The sequence below is a fragment of the Hoplias malabaricus genome, chromosome 3 (genome assembly GCF_029633855.1).
Source record: "Hoplias malabaricus isolate fHopMal1 chromosome 3, fHopMal1.hap1, whole genome shotgun sequence".
Taxonomy (NCBI): domain Eukaryota; kingdom Metazoa; phylum Chordata; class Actinopteri; order Characiformes; family Erythrinidae; genus Hoplias; species Hoplias malabaricus.
Genome location: NC_089802.1, coordinates 21912311 through 21932123, shown reverse-complemented (window position 1 = coordinate 21932123; position 19813 = coordinate 21912311). Strand labels below are relative to the sequence as shown.

Sequence of the window (19813 nt, the reverse complement as noted above, 5' to 3'; positions counted from 1 at the left end):
AACATGCCCTTAAATTATTCCTACTCTCAGTTCATCAGTTTCTACCAAAGCATTAAAGGGTAAGATGAAAAAAATGGGTAACTCTTTATAATACAACTTTTACTTTCCCGGCACTCACTGTGTATTATAGTGTACGTTTCCATCTTTTAATGCATCCTCTTGCATTTTAAAGTGTATTTACCTGGTATTAACAGTGTATTTTACATGTACTGGGGTAATGGGAAGATACTTACCAGCCTGTGTTTTTACTTGTAATTCCCTGACACTTACTGCATTTTCTCAGCCTTTTGAGGGGAATTTACCTGAAACTTACAGTGTACCTTCCCATAACATACATATTAAGATTTATATGGATCAGTATAGAATACTTACCTATTCCTACTGGTACTTTGACAATTGGGGATTTGGTTTATGCTTTTATTCAGCAGGCAAGATTTACTCACATTCCAGGGACTTATTATGCCTCTAATTGTCTTGTACTTCATTGTGTGTGTGCAGTTATTTGTCATTGTACAATGTACAGCAAAATATGTCTTGCACATTTAACCCATCTGTGGCACTACACACACACACACACTAGTGCACTGCAGGCTGTAAACACAGTGCCCGGGGGACAGTTGGGGGTTCAGTGCCTTGCTCAAGGGCACTTCAGTCATGGATGTTCCTGCCAGTCCTGGGGATCTAACCGGCAACCTTCCGGTACCAAGCCTGGTTCTCTCTCTCTCTCTCTATATATATATATATGCAAAGTTTTATACAAATGTTTTTATTCACTAATTATAAAAGAAACACAAAGTGTTGTTCTCTCCTTCTTACACCGTAACTACAGTGAAACAACAGGGAGCCGGCTGGATTATGTAGTGGACAGCTGTTATCCCTTTTTACTCTGTAAATACACAAAAACAACAGGTAGTGAGCTTTACATCTGTGTTGTGATGTTCAAGATTTGTTCTGGAATTTGACTGAAGACACCACAGTGTAATGTAAAGCATTTCTTTTCCTTGTCTACACAAATTGCACATAAGATGATTAAACAATGTCAACAGATATCAATTTAAGCTAATTATATTGAACAAAGTACATAAAACAATGTTCTACGAACAATCAGTATCTGTAATCTCACTTCATCATACATCATACGTTCCACCTTAAATAACACCTTGGGAATAAGAGAAAACATACGTAAAACACATAAAACATTTTAATTGCACATTTAACATTTAAATGTTGGAAATAAATCAAGGCGCTTTATGTCCACAGTACTAACATATAATACATTTTCAGCCCTAAAATTATGGAGCTGCGCCATATCTTCCCTCATCACGTTGTTATAAAGAAAGGTGGGGAAACGGCCTACTTCACCCATGGAAAGGTTATTGAAACTCCTCCTCTTTTGACACCTTTCTCTAATTATTTATTTATTTATTTATTCTTTGTGGTGAACTACATTATCAAGACCACTAAATGTTCAATGTAACTGGTCAGCGTAAAACACATAAAGTTTAATGTGGCTGTTTACAGCTATATGGAGTTTTATAAACACACTAAAGCCTCCCCAATCTCCACCACTTCCCTTTACAATTTTTCAGGCAAAGACACGCTCACATGAAATAAGATAAATCTCTGTGAGATATAATACATGTGTAAATGTTTCCAAGTTCTGAGCCATCCTGCTGAGCTTGTGAACCACGGAGTAACTAATGCAGAGCAAAACAGAGCCCCAGAAACTCACACTTACAGAGCATGTTCCTGTTTTATTTGCTATTATTTATTTATATTATTCATACTTTGTAAATGACCCTGTCCAGCTCCACAGGGCAATAAAGCTGTGTGTGAGGCTCTGAGCTCTTTCTTGAATTACTGAACCTTGACACGGTTCGTGCTGAAGAACCTAGTTTTCTTTGGTTCCAGCTCGGAATTAATTTTTTCTGGTTCGTGAAGCAATGTTGGTGGAACCATGCTGAATGGTTCCAAATTAATTTCACGAACTGGAACCGTTCCATTTCCTCACTGGTTGAAAATGTGAAATATAGCTGAAACACTACAGATGGTGTAGTAGTGTCACTTTGTGAAATATTTGAAAAATTAACAGCAGAATATGAACTAACGTTCCTACTCACTCATGCACGTTTCAACATTAGGAGTCAGTAAGTAAGAAGAAAAGCCTCTTCTAAGCTTCCCCAGTAGGCGGTCCAGCAATAAGGTGGGACAGAGAATTCAAACTAGTGAATAGTGCCAATGAAGACATCAGTAATGTCAAATGAAGATTATTTTATAAATATATAAAATTTAAAGACATTAGAATAACATTTTTATAGTATTTTATACATATATCTGCATCAAAACATTGTTTTATGTCATTGAAAACAGCAATTCAAAACTTCTGATTAGTGAACTAGGGGTGGTCAATATAAATATCCAAGAGTATAAAATAATTTGTATAAATAAATTATATAAATGTTTTCATATAAATATGTCTTGCTTATTTTAATGTTTAACAGTTTGGAAATACAACACAGATAAATGTAATCAAAGTCTGATTAAAAAAAAAATTCAGTTCATTCAAAGAATTTTATTGTCTTGTTGGCCAACCTGAAAAACAAATCGGGCTTTGTGTATTAGCCTTCTACACTTTTTTGTTTACATAGCCATGTGCTTGTGTTCCCTAATGTGATCTCTTGCCAAGCAACCTTGTTTGTGTCACGTGACTGAAGTCCACAACTGTCGCTCATTACTTTGTCTGAATAAAAGCCCTTTGTTTTTGGACTAGGATTTGTTTTGTCATGCTTGCAGTTTATGTTCGCTTTCTGCTTTATGTTTCTATTATTTTGTGTTTCAGGTTATTTACATGTTATGTCTTAATGAGACATGATGTCTGCTCTGCTCATAGTTTAGTCAGAATCTATGGGATTAAGGTCAAGTGAGTTTGCTGGCCAATTAAAAACAGGGATACCATGGGCCTTAAACCAGGTACTGGTAGCTTTGGCACTGTGTGCAGGTGCCAAGTCCTGTTGGAAAATGAAATTTCCATCTATATAAAGTTGGTCAGCAGCAGGAAGCATGAAGTGCTCTAAAACGTCCTGGTAGATGGCTGCTTTGACCTTGGACCTCAGAAAACACAGTGGACCAACGCCAGCAGATGACATGGCACCCCAAATCATCACTGACTGTTGATACATTGGCTGTCAAGCAACGTGGATTCTGTGCCTCTCCTCTCTTCCTCCGGACTCTGGGACCTTGATTTCTAAAGGAAATGCAAAATTGACTTTCATCAGAGAACATAAATTTGGACCACTCAGCAGCACTTTTTGTCTTTAGCCCAGGTGAGACGTTTCTGATGCTGTCTCTTGTCCAAGAGTGACTTGACATGAGGAATGCGACAGCTGAAACCCATGTCTTGCATACGTCTGTGCGTGGTGGTCTGTGCAGTCCAGTCTTTGTGAATTTCCCCCACATTTTTTAATGGGTTTTGTTTCACAATCCTCTCCAGGGTGCGGTTATCCCTATTGCTTGTAAACTTTTTTCTACCACATCTTTTCCTTCCCTTCACCTCTCTATTAATGTGCTTGGACACAGAGCTCTGTAAACAGCCAGAAATGACCTTTTGTGTCTTGCCCTGCTTGTGTGAGGTGTTTAGAGCTGATTAGAAGTTGGCAAGTTCAATATTGAACCTTTCCACGATATTCTAATTTTCTAAGATACTGAATTTGGGGGTTTCATTAGTTGTCAGTTATAATCATCAAATTAAAAGAAATAAACACTTCAAATATATCAGTCTGTGTGTAATGTGTCTGAGTATAATATATAAGGTTTTAGTACACCTGTACACCGATAAACCATAAAAGTGGCCACCTCGTTTCTTCATTCACTGTCAATTCTCTCAGCTCCACTGACCACACAGGAGCACTTAGTAGTTCTACAATTAGCTGTTTGCTATCTCTGTTGCTAACGCCGATGCCTACTGACCAGGGGAAGTTCGGTAGCCTGTCTTCACTGCAATTAGGCAGTGTTTGCGTGACCGTGTGCTGGTGTTCGGTGTGCTGTGGAACTGTTTTTTGGCACTGCTCCTGGTGATGGCTGGTGGAGGACGCACTCAATATCTGCTGACTGTGGCTAGCAACCTGTGTTTTCGAGGGTGCTCTATTTCTATTTAATTGCCGCTAAACCGCTACTATTTACAATGACTGTCAAACTTGGGACCTATTGTAGCTCTGTAGATCAGTGCTGTTCACTGGCCTCTATGTACTCTTGCTTTATTTATTTCTTTTTTGTGTGTGAGATCTATTTTGTATCTTTTTTGAATTGCTCTGATTTGTTTGTCTTTTATTTCTTTTGTTTTGTCCTAATATTGTCAGCACTTTGGGTCCTTGAAAAGTGTTCTATTAATAAAATGTATTTTTATTATTATTATTACAATTACAAATTGTACTTCATCTGTTGCTCTGCCTGCATACATTGTTCCCCCTGTCTCCCTTTTCTTCTTTCCACTAATGAAGGACCAGAGGAGGACCAACACAAAATATACAGCAACAGACAGGCTAATCTTTTACTTTACAGTGTACAAGTGGGCCAACAATATAGGTGTGTCTACTGGAATGGACAGTGAGTGGACACAGTGTTTAAAAACTTTGACAAGCACTGCTGTGTCTGATCTACTCATAAGAGCACAACACACATTAACACAACACCACCAGATGATTCTCCTTGCAGCACTGAAAATGAGCCATCACTCAAATTATAGTTGCTGTGTGGTGGCCCTTAGGGGTTCCTGACCACTGAAGAACAGGGTGAAATTGGGCAAACAAAGTAGGCAGAGCAACAGATGGACTTCATTTTGTAATTGTAGAATAACAATGTCCTCCTGTAGGGTCAATGGAGCTGAGAGAATGGACAGTGAGTGTGGAAACAAGTATAAGTGTACTTGTTTCCACAACTGTATATGATAAAAGGTCTTATGCAAAAGTCTGAACATAGGTAAAATGGTATTCTGAACATTTTCTAAGTAAAAACAAGCTACCACATCCACTATGGGAACAATGATATATTTGGCATTTCCTGTAGATTTTAAAGACGTATATCCAATTATTTATTGAGCATAAAACTGTAAAATATAAAATGTACAGTTATCTGTAGAGAATGAGATGTGTAGTTAACCAAATGTGTCATTTGGCTAGGGGTCGCCAAACTTTAGCATACCACTGTAAAGTCCGTTTTCTCACGAGCTGCTGCTGGAGCTGGAGCTGGAGTTGGGGCTGCTTAAGCTCTGGCTGGCCCTGGAGCCTGTCTCAGCACTTGTTCCCTCTCCAGGGTCCTCTTCTGGTCCCCTGTGAAGGTCAATGCCCTGGTTGAGCTCCAGGCTTTCACAGATGAGACCTATCTGCCTGCGCATGTGGTTCATGGTGCTCTGCATGCGCAACATCTTCTTTCGCAGCGCGGCAGCGATGGTGCGCTGTGTGTTCCTCTGGGCCTCATAGCGCTGCTGCAGCTCTCTGTAGCAATTGTGGCGAGCCTGGCTGGCCCGGTCCAGCAGGACTCCGCAACCCAGAGGACACAGCTGTCTCCAGTGAATGCAGGTCAGCACATGCTCCTCAGAGTCCTTCCTCAACACCCGTGCCCCACAGCCAGCATGAGGACACAACAGCCATTCAAAAGCACACACTGAGCTGTGGAGATACTCATCCGAGAGAGGGAAAGTGGCCCTGCAACCCTGCTGCTCATTTCGACACTGAAAAATAATGACCAGTGTCAAGGCTGTAATTCTGATTGCAAGAATATTACAAACATGACTAGTTGCTGGAATATAGGTCACATAAACCATTCAATTCCTACTTCCTCCTGATCAGGTTCTAGAACATACCCAGAGTCAGTATTCACTCACATCCTCATATCTTTGGACAATTTCATATAGCCCATTGACTTATGAACGCGTGTTTTTGTCTTGTGTTAAAAAACAAGAGCATCCAGAAGAAATCCATACAGACACAGAGAGCATACCAAACTATACTTGGACAGTAACCCTAGGCCAGATCAAACACAGGACTCTAAGATCTTGGCGCAGTGTAGCAGCAATGCTACCTGTGAGGCCACTAAATGTAGGCCATACAATTATTTTTACATTTACATCACCAAATATACTATAATACTTAGTGTCTTTTAATAAGTATAATTTATTTTATCAAACAGCTAATACAGCAACTACAATCTGATTGGTAGAGAGGATTTCTGCTTGCCCTGTTATTGGATAATGGCATGTTTAAAGCACCAGTTGCTAAGTAACAATGTGACGTACTTTTGGAAGCCAGAACACATCCCAATCTCACTCTGTTTATACCCCTTCACGCTCACTTCATCCTGGTTTTGAATAACATCACACCCACCGCCACACCATCTCCTCCCTTCTCTTTGACCACCAACGCCCTGGGTAGGGGGGGGCCGCATTAAACATATGCATAGAAGCCACCCAGACCTCCGGCCAAAAACCTCCTGAGTTTGCCCCCTACCCAACTTGTCTCTGGGTGTGGTCTATACTAGCAAACATGCTTTATAACTGCAGGTGCTCACATTCAATAATTGTCTGCAATAAAATTAATGGTTCTTCTACAAAAAAAAAGCACTATAAAAAAGCAAAACAGGAAAAAAGTAATTTAATGTCTTCTATAATATGATATTTCATTAGCAGCCCATTAGCCAAGAATCTGGAGAAAAGTGACACTGTAGACAGAATTTTAATATAATCCACCAGGCGGACAATTTTGACTGTGGTTTAGAGATGTTTTGGGGACGGTTTTATGGAAAAGATTACATTTTCTATTGAATATTTGTTTGTTAGCAATGTTAGCTTTCTAGGGCCTATGCTAAGTTAATGAAGGAATATTTGTACACCAAACATGTCTTGGCCATCAGAGGGTAGGTGGAAAAGTAGTGTACGTTTTATTATGTGTGGTCGAAAGTCTATGTAGTGACATCTGGACAAAGTCATCGCCATTAAACATATCTGCCCCGCTAACTGTGTAGGTCACCAGCATTTAACACAAGTCAAACAGCTTACTTAATAAATAGTGCAAATATAGACAGCTCACTAGGTATTGGTTGCTGGCCAAAAGTAGCAATCACTGCTTGCTTCCATTGAACTAGACCTTAATACTGGTAATAACCTATGTCCAGTTTCCAGTTTATTTCAATTAATATCTAGGTAATCAATACACTGGTGTCTACCCATTATAATATTTTCATTTGGCCTTAATAATAATGGCATGCACTGTTATTCTTATCAAGGTTCTGCTTACCTTGATTTGTAAACGGCTGATGGATTTACTCAGCTTGAACATAACAAACATGAGGCTCTGACTGATCGGCTTTCTGCAACATGGACATGTTTCCTGTCTGGATTAAATGAACACATTCAGCTCAGGCCAAATCATTTTGCATGCACATTATTTAAACCCTGTTTATTATAGTGTTGTACAGAGACTAAAAGAACTTTGGGTGAAACTCTGGAACTGTCTGTTATGTTTGTATAGTTTTCTTACCTCCTCATCCACTGTAAAATGCACTTTTTACAGAAGATGTGGTTGCATGCCACTCGTACAGGACAGCGTAGAACACCTCTGCAGATTATACAGATCAGATCATGGTCAGGGGTATCCACAAACAGCTCTACCTCATAGCCACCACTCTGAGGAACATAACCACAAAAGAGTAAATATATAAATAAATATCAGGTTGTGTAGAGTTAGCATCATGTCAGAAATTGATCTTCATAGACCTAATTAGTCTAAACATAGTGTTAGACAAAATTTCACAGAGAGCTACCATTAAAAATGTTTCAGGTTAGGCTTGTGTACCTCAGTAATACATCCTAGGTGTTATTAATTCCAAACATATCAAATTAAGGTAGTCTGAGACTATGTTCAAGCTTGTAGAGCAGGACTGACCAAAAAATGTAGTTCCACAGGTTAAGGTACACTGCTGAACAAATCTTTACACCACCTTCACCTGAAGAGGGAGCAACTATACTTTGATATTTTATACTAATGATGCATTACATTATTGTTTACTTATTATGTTAATATTTTCGAAATTATTTAGTAACAAAACAATTGTAGTATATTATTATATAATATTTGTATAGTATGTGAATTTAATATAAAATACATTTAAAAACCTGCTACCTGTTTCTTTCTAATTTAATTTGTACTTAAATTTTGATGAATCCTGTTCTGAGCTAAACTGAATGTCATTATTATTAAAATTAAGAGTTTAAAAACTCTTTTACACTGTCATGTACAATTGATGCCATGTTTTCAAAAGCATCAGATTATTTTATCTACCCCTATCACCTAAAGTTCTGTAGCTTATCCTTATTGTGGAATGTTTTAATTTACACATTTTTATTTCTAATACACAAGTTCTTATATTTCCAGTTATCCTAAACCTGTTAGTCAGATCATAAAGGCAATGACCACCAAATCTTACCATATCTTACTGTTCCAGTGCTGGAAGATCACAGTTGGTAGTTCGGTGATACATACTAAACAGCTCTGTGCTAGCTTCCATCCCAAAATCACACAGCTTAAACAGGCCCAGATGAGACCATTTGACACTGGATGATTCAGAAATCTATTACACATTTCCATGTTTTCTTTCTTTCCTCTTCTAGCACAAGTAAAAAAATGTGGCTAGCACCTGACAACATTTACACCAAACCACAGCGGCCTAATTCAATGCCATCCAGGTTTTACTTAGAGGACAAAGGCATCGTCATGGAAACCACTGAACTTTCAATGGCTGCTGGCTCTAGAGACTACAACCTCTGTTCTATGTCTCTGTGAATGGCTGAGGGGAATACTGTGGCATTTTCTACAGGTTAACTCATAGCCTAATGGTAAATGTATGTATGTGTATGTACTTAGACCAGAGACGTCTCTACAGTGGGGCCACCAGATGTTGTTGTTGTAAAGCTGTGTGCGACATAATAAATTAATATATATATATATATATATATATATATATATATTATGAGCTGTGTAGCACGATTTGTGAGGTCCCATTCAGAAACAGCCAATAAGAATATAAAAGAAGTAAATATATGCAAATGTAGGGTTTGAGGTGCGTGTGTTTGAATGAATTGTTTTTGTGTGTTTTCACCGATTGTGCCCCACCAGATTTTCCATGCCATAGACACCACCAGCATAGCCTACATAATGTCAATATGAACAAATTCTTTTGTTTCCTTAGTGTGAAATTGAAACCTGAAATTTGTCTTGTTGCTTTGGGAAATCATAACACTTAAATATTTTTTCCTTAGCAAAAGAGACGCTCACGTGTAACAGCTAATGCTAACACTGGAGAGACAGACAGTCTGCTCACAGACTCCTTGTGCTTTACAGCGTTATGCTCTACTTTCTCATGTTTTACATCTTAAATCCTCCAAATGTTTTCAATGTCAGGTTGAGTTCTTTGTTTTATATATATTTGCTTAGAAATGCTCAAGACCTCCACTATTAAAATAAAGGTTCCCAGTTCTAGGAGCACCTTTATTTCCCTAAAGAACTTTTTCTGAAATCAACTGAAATGACCTTCAGCATAATACATACTCGGTGCTGTTGTAAAATAAGTTGTCCTATCTCATCTTGTGTATAATATTGAGTGAAAATATATAACTAACTTAGAGGCCCTCTCGCTGTTACAATGTTTCAATCATATGTATTTATTTTCTGAAAAAATTCTCTCCTTATTAACTGCTTATATGGCATAAATGTACTTCTGACCAACCACAAAATCACATTCTCCCTACACTCTCAGAAAAACTGTCACTGTGTTGGTACCCTAAATAATACCTATTCAGTACTTGTAGGTTGGGAGGATAGTTGTACTATATTCTATATTGTTTTAGATTTCAACATTATGATGATATCATCATCATCTTTACTGGAATTCTGTGAAGCTGCTTTGTGACAACATCATCTGTAAAACGTGCTATAAAAAGAAATTTGATTGTATCTTTGATTAATAATGTACCTTTACCGCACCCTTCTCCTAAAAGAGTATACATTATCTCCAGTCCTGTTCTTCCTGTGGGTTTCATAGTTATGTCTTGTTATGTGGTTATGAGTGCTATGTTTAAATATAGAGGAGCTAGTGACAGCACATCTGCATTTCCCCTGCATTATGACAACAAAACATATCAGAGCCAGCATCTTTCATCCTTCTGGGGTCAAAATGTCTGTAGCTGCTCATTTGAAGTTGCAGCTTATCAAGATTAGTGCAGTAACTTCTGGAGATAAGAGGAGAAAACAAGGACAATACAAGGAAATAACAAACTTCAAATGCAGCTAATAAGGTTGTTGATTATCTAAAATAAATAAAACATGAACAGCATATGCAAGAGATATAAAAAAAATATCTAAATGTTGTTTCTAAAAACAGACCATATATGTTCAAAACTACTTAATTTAACTAATATTACATGTACCCACTGTGAACAGAAGCATTCTGTTGTTATATTCCCTATGAGATGAATTTAAATGAGACACTCGGGAGCAGCTGCACGAGGCTCAGTTTGTGATCCACAATTTTTACGGTCAAAATTTAGAGGGATATAAAGTCCAACAACATCAGGATTGATGGGATATGAAGTTGGGTTTCTTGTCTTTGGCTATTGTTGTCCAGAAAAGGCAAATGTGATAAGACAAAGATCAGGAAATGATGTGGGCCTTTAAGATAAGATAAAATATTAGTTTTTTCCACATATGGCATATTCAGTGAAATTAACAAATGAAAAGTAATGTTTATTTCACATGTTACCAAAAAGTAAATGAAAATACTTACTTTAATTTAAATATCAACTCAGATTTAAGGAATTTCAGAGAGCAGATGATTTCACAGGCAGTATATCTCTCAACTTCCTATGTGCCCCATAATTCAGAATATGGCATGGAGCACACCTTTTCCGATTAAATACTGCTTTGTTTCCTGGTCTGCATGTAGACTGTGAAGTCATTTAAACAGTCCAAGTACATGTGCACGTACACCTTTGAAAACACTGTTGTAATATGTAATTAAAGTGTCAAAGATGGCAGTGTGCATGCTAGAAATCTGGTTTAGATTCGAGTTAAAGCTGGACTATTACAATACTATGTCCATGGCTGGGACACCTTGGGAAGCTACTGGCCACATTTAAAACTAGAAGCTTTTCAGTTTGACTTTTCTCCCTTCATCACTGTTGTTAAATTTGTGAAATTTGTGAAAATCTTCTGTAGCTCTTATAAACACACATTTTTACTAAGCTGATTTATGTGAGTTTAAGTTGGGGTGGTGCTGGTTTAATTATTTACACATTATGGTCATGCTGGTGGGCTATTATACCATCATCTAAAACACAACATATCACTTTTTAAATAAAAACAATAAAAACATGTCCATTCAATTTTGTCAGTTTTTTCCTTTTAAAAATTATTTTATATTTTATTTTATATAATTTATTTTTAAATATATATATATATATATATATATATATATATATATATATATATATATATATATATATATATATATATATATATATATATTCTATATTCTACATTCAGTTCTGTATATCTATGTATGTTGTCTTTATCTTATTTTTATATCTTACTCTAGTATGTGGAACAGCTGCCAGATGCCCTGAATTTCTCTCTGGGATCAATCTGAACATATTCATTATATTTTGGTTTTAACACATAAAATTGATAAAACAGTAGTGAATCTGAGAAAATATAGTGCTGTTAGATGGTATTTTGTCTTACATAGGTCAAATATGCCTTAGGTTCTAAGAATTAGGTTCTAAGAAAGGACTTCCCCTAAAGTGGAGCAGTTCCCTATATAGTACATTTCATTAAATCAAATGTTGTAAGAATTTAGAAAATTTGTTCCCCTTTAATTCTCATTGTTCTATGACACATCCATACTTATGAACATACTTATTCTTACATAACACATTGTACATTTAATGTGTTCAATGTGCTGGTTTTTTGAGTGCATGGAGAGCTGTATGTTGTGAGACGTAATTTCAGAATGTTCATATAGTAAATGTCTCGGTACTCCACATACACTACCTAAAAAGAATACAAGAAGCTATATTTGAGCTGTTTAGCATCAGAAAGATATTTATAGAATGAATTAAGCTTAAAATACAATTTAAAAATTATAAAATGATTTTAGGTTAATTGCCTTTTAACTTGCAGGTTCTAGTAGTATTTCTCAAATACTGCAATTATTAATAACATTTACAAAACATTACAGTATAAGGTGTTATGTGAATGAAAGTTCTTGTTTAGTGGTCTGAGATTATTTGGCTTATATTATTTAAGTTAATTCTGAATTTAAAATGTATTCATTCTTCAACACAATACATTTTTACCTGTGATAGAAGAGTCTGCAAAGCCTTTGTTCTTTGATGTCAATGCATATTTAGAAGGATTGTCTAGTCTGCCCAAGTTCAACATGGTGATCACACAGACAATAACAGGACTATTAAAAAGAACAAGATATGAGGCTGAACTTAAAATCAGTCTAGTAACCACTAAATGAAACAGCATTTATAAAAATACAAAATCAGTCTTAAAATAACAGACACTGACCGGTGAAAGGACTAAAATTAATTTTCTCATTACAAAGGCATCTTTTGAATAGTGGAATATATTAGACAGCACTATCAAGAACTGTCAGTTCTTGAAGTTGGTTTGTAGGAAACAGGAAATGTGACACAAAAAAAATACAGCTGGACGAAAAGATATAAATAATTCAGGGCAAACTGGATACACAGCACTAAATCTGAGATATAGATCTGATTTGAAGATACATTCTATTATGTAATAATATGTTGAAATCTTTTTGTGTGAACAGCTTAAAATTAATAATAAGTTACACTTGTAAATTTGTTTCACTTGAATTACACTGTAAAAATAAATCTGTAAAAGTTACAGTAAAAAACAAGTGGCAGCTGTGGTTGCCGGAATTTCACCGTAAAATATACAGTCACGTTTTTGGCAGTCATAAATTTTACATTTAGTGTTTTGTTTACAGTACTTTTCTGTAAAAAAACAACAGATATACACCGTAAAAAAACCATAGTATTTACTTTAAAATAACAAAGAAACATTGATTTGCCATATAATTAACATGTACATTGTGTGACAAATGAGAATGAGACATACCCATAATTAGATTTAGCCAAATTGCATCCTATATACAGCCCTCAAAAGGAGATATTGCCGAAAGGACCAAAGAAATGAGCGATATCTGCACATTAACTGCACACATAACTCCAGCACTCGGAACACAGGCTGATGATGAACTTTCCTGACCAAAACACATACACACACACACACACACACACATACATTTACCACCAATTTCTTTCATTTAAGAAAACTCTGACACGTGAACCTGTTTATTTTAGAGCCACCCACACATGTCTAAAAGCTGTGGCTTAACCAGTAAGAAACCAAGGAAATGAAATCGTAAATCAAATCAAAGTAATGAAACAGACGAGTCTAGACAAGATAGGTCATGTATTCATAAGAATGTGTCACGAAAATGTAATCTAAAATGACAAGTCTGAGAAGCAGACACCACGTATGCAAAAACCAAAACAAAAACCAACATGAATTCTATACATAGCTCTAGGACGTGACATAATGACAAGATAATGCAAGATTCCAGGAAAACAAACCCTTTCTCTTACTTTAAAAAGCCATTGTTTTGCTGATGGTGCACTCATGTATTGATTCACTCTTTCCTCAACTTTCAGGATGTGGTTTCTCTTAACCATATAATGGAAGACTGCCAGAAGTTGTTTGACATAAAATAATATTTATTGTGGTTAAATAATCAAAACACACAATACAATGTAAGATTTCCAGTATGGAATACAGACAAGAAAAAAAAAACGTATGTAACTGCAGAAAAATGTAACTTTGTGAATACTATACATATTTTTAATAATACTATTAAAAATCAGATTGGAACAAGATAATTTTCCAATTTTTTGATAATTTTTCATTATGGTGCAGTTTGGTAGATAAAACAAACAACTGTCATTTATATTTGACAAATGGGCCTGTAGAAAATTACTAAATGTTTAACCCTGTTAAGCAGGTTAAGTAAAAGTATTTATAGCGGTGAGACTTCCAACAGCAACAAGTTTTTTTTTTTAACTAAATATTTGTGGAACATGCAAATCCTTTGTTTATAAATGGCTGTCATCTATCTTTCACCAGCTGTCTGTCAAGGTGTTACTACCTGATAGACCAAGTGACAATCACTGTTAGACACATAATTAGAGGAGAAACAGTACAAACAGATGAGTTATACTGACTCTAACGTTGTTCTTGGTTTTACTGCTAGTATATCATTTTAGATTCTGATTATGAATATTTGGAGACAGTTTTATGATACACAATATCACAACTGACATAACATACAACAGCATAACATTAATACCATTATGTAATCTAAAAAAAAAATTTGCAAAAAAAGGAACAACCGAAAAAAAAAGAATCTACTATGTATCTACTATGTGTCTACTATACTTAGTGCTTGTTGTGGTTATAATTGGTGCATTGGACATATATGCTATGATATAAGCAGATGTTCATTACCTTAGAATTAATGACAATTCCCAGGATATACTAAGAAAAGCATTATAATGATAATGTCATACTCATATTGCCCATCTCTCAATCAACTATAATGTGACAGAGTCCAGTGTTAAAACCATACGATAAAGCAACTTTTTTTTATTTACATTTTCTAATCTCGTCCAGTGGCTTGCACCTTGTTCTCGATTCTCTCAGGGAACAGGCGAGCTTGTGTTGCCAAGGCAGCTTTGCGGGTGTAGGTGGTACAGCGGGTGAGGATTTCCTGGGTGTGAGGGCGAGGGGGCACTCTTGGACCTAATGTTGACGAGCTGCTGGCTTCTAAACGGGTAGAGCTGGGCTGCTCATCGGACAGGCCACTGTCACCACTGTCATTTTCTGAATTGTTTCCCGCATGCCTCATGCCCTCCTCCCCCTCTGAGCTGGACATGCTCAGGCCCAGAGAGCTGGAGGAGCTGAAGCTGAAGTCGGTGTCATCACTGGCACCACTCAGGCTGCTCTTGCGGCTGTCTGAGTCATTGTGCTGGACATTTGCTCCAAGCTGGACTGGAGGCTCAGACAGAACCTCCACTGAGCAAGACTTTCTCATGTTCTTCAGCCTGAAAGACTGCTCCTGAGGATTGGTGGAGTAGGAGATTTCCTGCAAGAAGGTGGGTGAGGTGGACAGATTAAGAGTGGAGGCATGGAGCTTCTTCTGCAGGCTGAAGGTGGGGCTGGTGTATGGCTGCAGGTTCATTGATGGGACATAACCTGCTTTTCCATTGTACCTGTAAAACAGAATCAAATATTTAGATAATGTTGTTTAGCTCAGTCAGTAATAAAGGCTCTCCTTTAATGCTGTTTTAAGTGGGATCATTGCATATAGTCATTGTGCAATTAAAAACATGTATCTCCCAATAACTTTATGGGAGAAGACAAAAACTTCTTAAATTTCAGAGGAAGTCAAGGTAAGAAGATTTTATATATAAGTTATTTTATAAGTAATTTTTCAAGCATTTATATTGGTCCATACATTATGACATTCTCACACAAATATGTAGTAAACTGAAAATCAGCAAAAATTGAGATACATGTTTTTAATTGGACAGCAATTATATGGTCTGTCACTCTGGCAGTAAATGAATATTAATCTCTCCAAAAAGGATGCAACCCTTGCCTCAAACACTCTTCTAATAAGTCATTGGGCAGATGCTATGAGTCAAAATCTCTTGTGCCATTTCCAAGAACATGTAATGTATCAAACAGCATGTATGATGTGTTTTGTCAATTAATTAAAATGATTAGTCATCAAAATTAGCTACAGATGCTGTAAGTAGAAATTTGGTTAATTAGATAAACTCATTTATCTATTCAGCTATTAATTATTCTGTAGTGTTTTTTAGGATTTTATTTTATGAATGTGAAAGTAAGCTCAGATTGTTATCACTAGTCATCACTAATGTAAGTAACTAAATAAGAATTAAATAGGTTTAAAGAAGTGCTTCAATGAAAACCATAAGCTATTAAAGAACAACTGCATGATCTGTTATGATACCATTCTGCGCACTGTTACAGAATGTTCTCTGTGACACTCTGTTGAAGTTGGCCTGATGGCACTTCATCTGTATAATAGTCAGATCGAGAGGCCAAGGAGGTGCTACGTTTTAACATTGTTCACATCCCACAACACACAGAATGAGTTACCTAACGAGCCACCAGCCATTGTCTGACTTCTGCAGCACCTCCACCACAGTGCCTATGGTGACCGACAGCTCATCTTTTGTTTGGGATGTGTAGCTCCGTACAACACAGTATCCTAGTTTGTAAAGAAGAATAAAATTAGTGTTCATCATAAAATACCTTTGTGATCAGCACTTATGCTGCCTCACATTATTTAAGTCTCACATTATTGTAGTTTCATCCAAATGATACATTTGTTGTATATCATTGTGAATAAGACCAAGCAGTTTAGTCATTGTCATTTTAGATAGCAATTTTTTATGACATCTTTCAATTGATACCAGCTTAATATATCATTTAGGAAATAGTCTATTCTCTTGATTTAGGTCTCTTAAAATTTTAAATGGACTTCTCCTATCTCTAAATTAGGAGCGTACACAAACAAAAATGATAACTGGCAAGGCCAAACTGACTTACTTTCATTGATGTCCAAATCCTCCCCATCGTCTCCATCGTCTTCCTCACATGGCTCCAGGTAAGGGGCAGGAAACCAGGCCAATCGCTTTTCTTCATTCTCCACCAGCCACCACCCTGTAGATGCATAAGAACATTATTAACACATGAATTGCTTCATTGTATATTATTACACCAGGTACGTCATAATAACCCTGCACTCTAGGAATGACATAGGAATTATGCATACCTGCTTGATCTTTGATGAGCACTTCCAGTGTTTCATCTACAGCAACCTTGAAAGGTCTGTTCTTGGTGTCCTTGGTCTCATATGGAGCCACACAGCGATATGTTTTTGTCACAAATGGCTGGGTCACATGACCAACTTTAGGATGCTTACTGGCCAGATCACCTCCTTTTTCTCCACTAGGAACCTCATCCGACTGAAATATCATCAAACTGGCCAGAACAAGAAAAAGGGAACATAATAAGGCAAGTATAATATTAATATTAAGCCAAAATATTATGTGTATTCATATTAAATTACATCCCTGTTACACTGAGGACACAGGATAGATTCAGTTGATTCAGCAAATTTCAATGCTCAGTGCTCTCAGTCTGTGTTTTAGACCAAATAAATCCAAAAAGAGATCCAACAACCTTCAGATCATATGCTAATAAAGGCTGGATGTACTACAAAGTTCTACAGAAGCTAAACAGAAAAGTAGTGTTTTAACCCAGTAGGTTTTACTGCATTTGTTGTTACTGCTGCTTACAAATAAGACTTTAATTTGAGGACGGTTTTAGACTTGAATTTATTAGCTAGCTTTATTTGCTGGATGCATCCTACCTGTTTTGTACAAACTCAGGCTGCAGCTCTTGCTCCTTCGGCAGGAAGAATTGAATGAGGTTAGTAGCTTGAGTGATGCTGGGATCACACTGCAGCAGTTCAGTGCAGTATTTCTGCAGAGCCTTCACACGGTGCACAGCTTGGGTTGGAGTCTTCTGCAAACTCATCTTCAGCATCCGACCTGCAGGACACATAAACAGCCATTAAAAATTATCAAGAGACAAATAGTCTGGAATCATTTGGAAAACAATTGTATAAAGCACTAGATGATCAGCTGCTCCTCAATAGTTTGATTCCCAGCTTAGACAGGAAGGTTTTATCAATTTTATAGTACTTGGGCAGCACTAGTACTACATAAATATAAAAAATATACAATTATCATATACAAATATGATAAAACTTAAAATTCTCATTTAGTAAAACATGAGAAAATAAAACGCAATAAATATAAATGTAAATTGTACCTGCAAATCTGGGCAGCCTTCTCCCTCGTCTGCCAAAACGGTTCTCCTCTGGAAATTTCTTCTTTAGTTGCTTCTGTTATGAATTGAAAGATGGACAAAGACATCAGTGAGTACACTGGATTGCTAAAGGACACAGACAGTAATGTCTATAACTCTGAAATTCTCTTACATGAAACTTCTTGAAGTCCCCAAGGGATCTGTACACGACCACTTCAGTCTGATCAGACCAGAGAGCGGATGTCATGTACATCTAAAACACAAATAGCAGGTGAATAAAAAGTATCATTATAAAGTACGTTAATTAAAAAAAAAAGCAAGTTGCTGTTCTTCAAAAATCTTACTTTGCGCTTGTCTTTGTACATGACGCCGATGATCCGGACGCTGATTGGATAGCGGGAGTCATCCATTAGGACCTGCTCTAGTTTCCTCTAAATCGAAATGTTCTTCAACCGTCAAACGCTCTGAATAAATCTATCCTCCTGCCTTCTCTAATTTATTCTCCTCTCCGCTTCTATCCTCCCACTTACAATCATCGTGTAAGGTGGAGTCTGCCAGGACCATGTGACCTGGGCGGGGGCGGGGGCGGGGGCGGGGGCGGGGGGGGGGGGGGGGGCAAAAACACAACTGCTCACAGCGCACGTGGGCACGGCGCACTCATCCTTCCAACAGATTCACAGACTTTCCTTAATCACCCAATTCAAGTCAACTCCTCCATTTACCGAATATCCCTCCTCCACCACTTTCTCACCACTAATATGTGCACTAGCGCACGTAGGCATTTGCCCGGCGAGTGAAGGGGTGATTCTGAATATCCTACATAATATGAGACAAAACTGGCTTTATTAATCCCCAATACGATATGTTAAAGTGATATGATCTGAATAGAATATATGTACTGTACATGTACAGTAAAAATACAGTACCGTACTGTACTGACTTGATACATTCGTTTGAAAAATATTTTTGACGGATTTTAAAACAAATAAATAAAATATATATAAAAAACAAACAATAAAAAATCTAAGTAATACAAAACACTATTTATTTTTATATGTATTTATAATAATAACAATAATAATAATAATTATTATTATTACATATAAAAATAATTAGTGTTTTGTGTTAATTAGATTTTCTTTTCTTTTTTTTTTGCATTTCCGCTGGTTATTTAAATATATATATATATAAATATATTTGCATTTTTATATACAAGGTAGTCTATATCCAATTTATATGTATTTAAAAAAAACAGAAATGCACCAAAAATTACTCAGTGGTTAAATACAAGAACATCGAACCTATACAGGAGTTGACAAAAAAACTCAAATAGATTTTTACATTTAGATAAAATAAATATTGATATTTTGCCTACCCCTGTATATGTTCAGTGTGGTTCCCTTGACATTGGGTCATATGTAGTTATTTATACACACTATCAGCCTAATATTCTCAGTCTAAATATGAAAGTTTCTGGGAAGTCTTTCTCATAAACGCCACGTGGCCTAAATTTGGTGAGCGGTGCAATTTATGTCATTGCAGTAATTTCCAATATGACACTCGGCACTACTGGTTTGATTAAAAAGAATCGACTCAAAAGAATCAATTCTTTCAGCAGTCGGGTGTAGGAAGTGCCTGCTGAGTCCAGTGATGTGGTGAGAGTTTGGAGAGAGTGGCGACCTTCGTGGTCACTCATTCTGCTCTGAACACACACAATACGAGGAAACGGAGTCTTTTATATTCACTACACT

The 19813-nt window shown here is 36.7% G+C and overlaps 2 protein-coding genes across 3 annotated transcripts; both read right to left on the bottom strand.

The window, feature by feature from the left end:
- Positions 1-5215: 5215 nt before the first annotated feature.
- rnf151 (ring finger protein 151) lies at positions 5216-8598 on the bottom strand. The gene is made up of 4 exons (XM_066663930.1): positions 8476-8598; positions 7530-7675; positions 7287-7383; positions 5216-5725 (listed from the first exon to the last, which is right to left on the bottom strand). The coding sequence occupies exons 1-4, from the start codon at positions 8476-8478 to the stop codon at positions 5216-5218; spliced, it is 756 nt and encodes a 251-aa protein (XP_066520027.1). The 5' UTR covers positions 8479-8598.
- A 5903-nt stretch (positions 8599-14501) lies between these two features.
- Positions 14502-18486, bottom strand: noxo1b (NADPH oxidase organizer 1b). Of its 2 annotated transcripts, none has more exons than XM_066666497.1 (8): positions 18407-18486; positions 18235-18315; positions 18066-18138; positions 17602-17782; positions 17002-17210; positions 16745-16889; positions 16323-16433; positions 14502-15406 (listed from the first exon to the last, which is right to left on the bottom strand). In XM_066666497.1, exons 1-8 carry the CDS (start codon positions 18470-18472, stop codon positions 14794-14796), a joined length of 1479 nt encoding a protein of 492 aa, XP_066522594.1. In that variant the 5' UTR covers positions 18473-18486; the 3' UTR covers positions 14502-14793. The 2 variants fall into 2 exon arrangements, with proteins under 2 accessions (XP_066522594.1, XP_066522595.1); XM_066666498.1 differs by having other exon boundaries at positions 16323-16434; positions 16776-16889.
- Positions 18487-19813: the final 1327 nt, after the last annotated feature.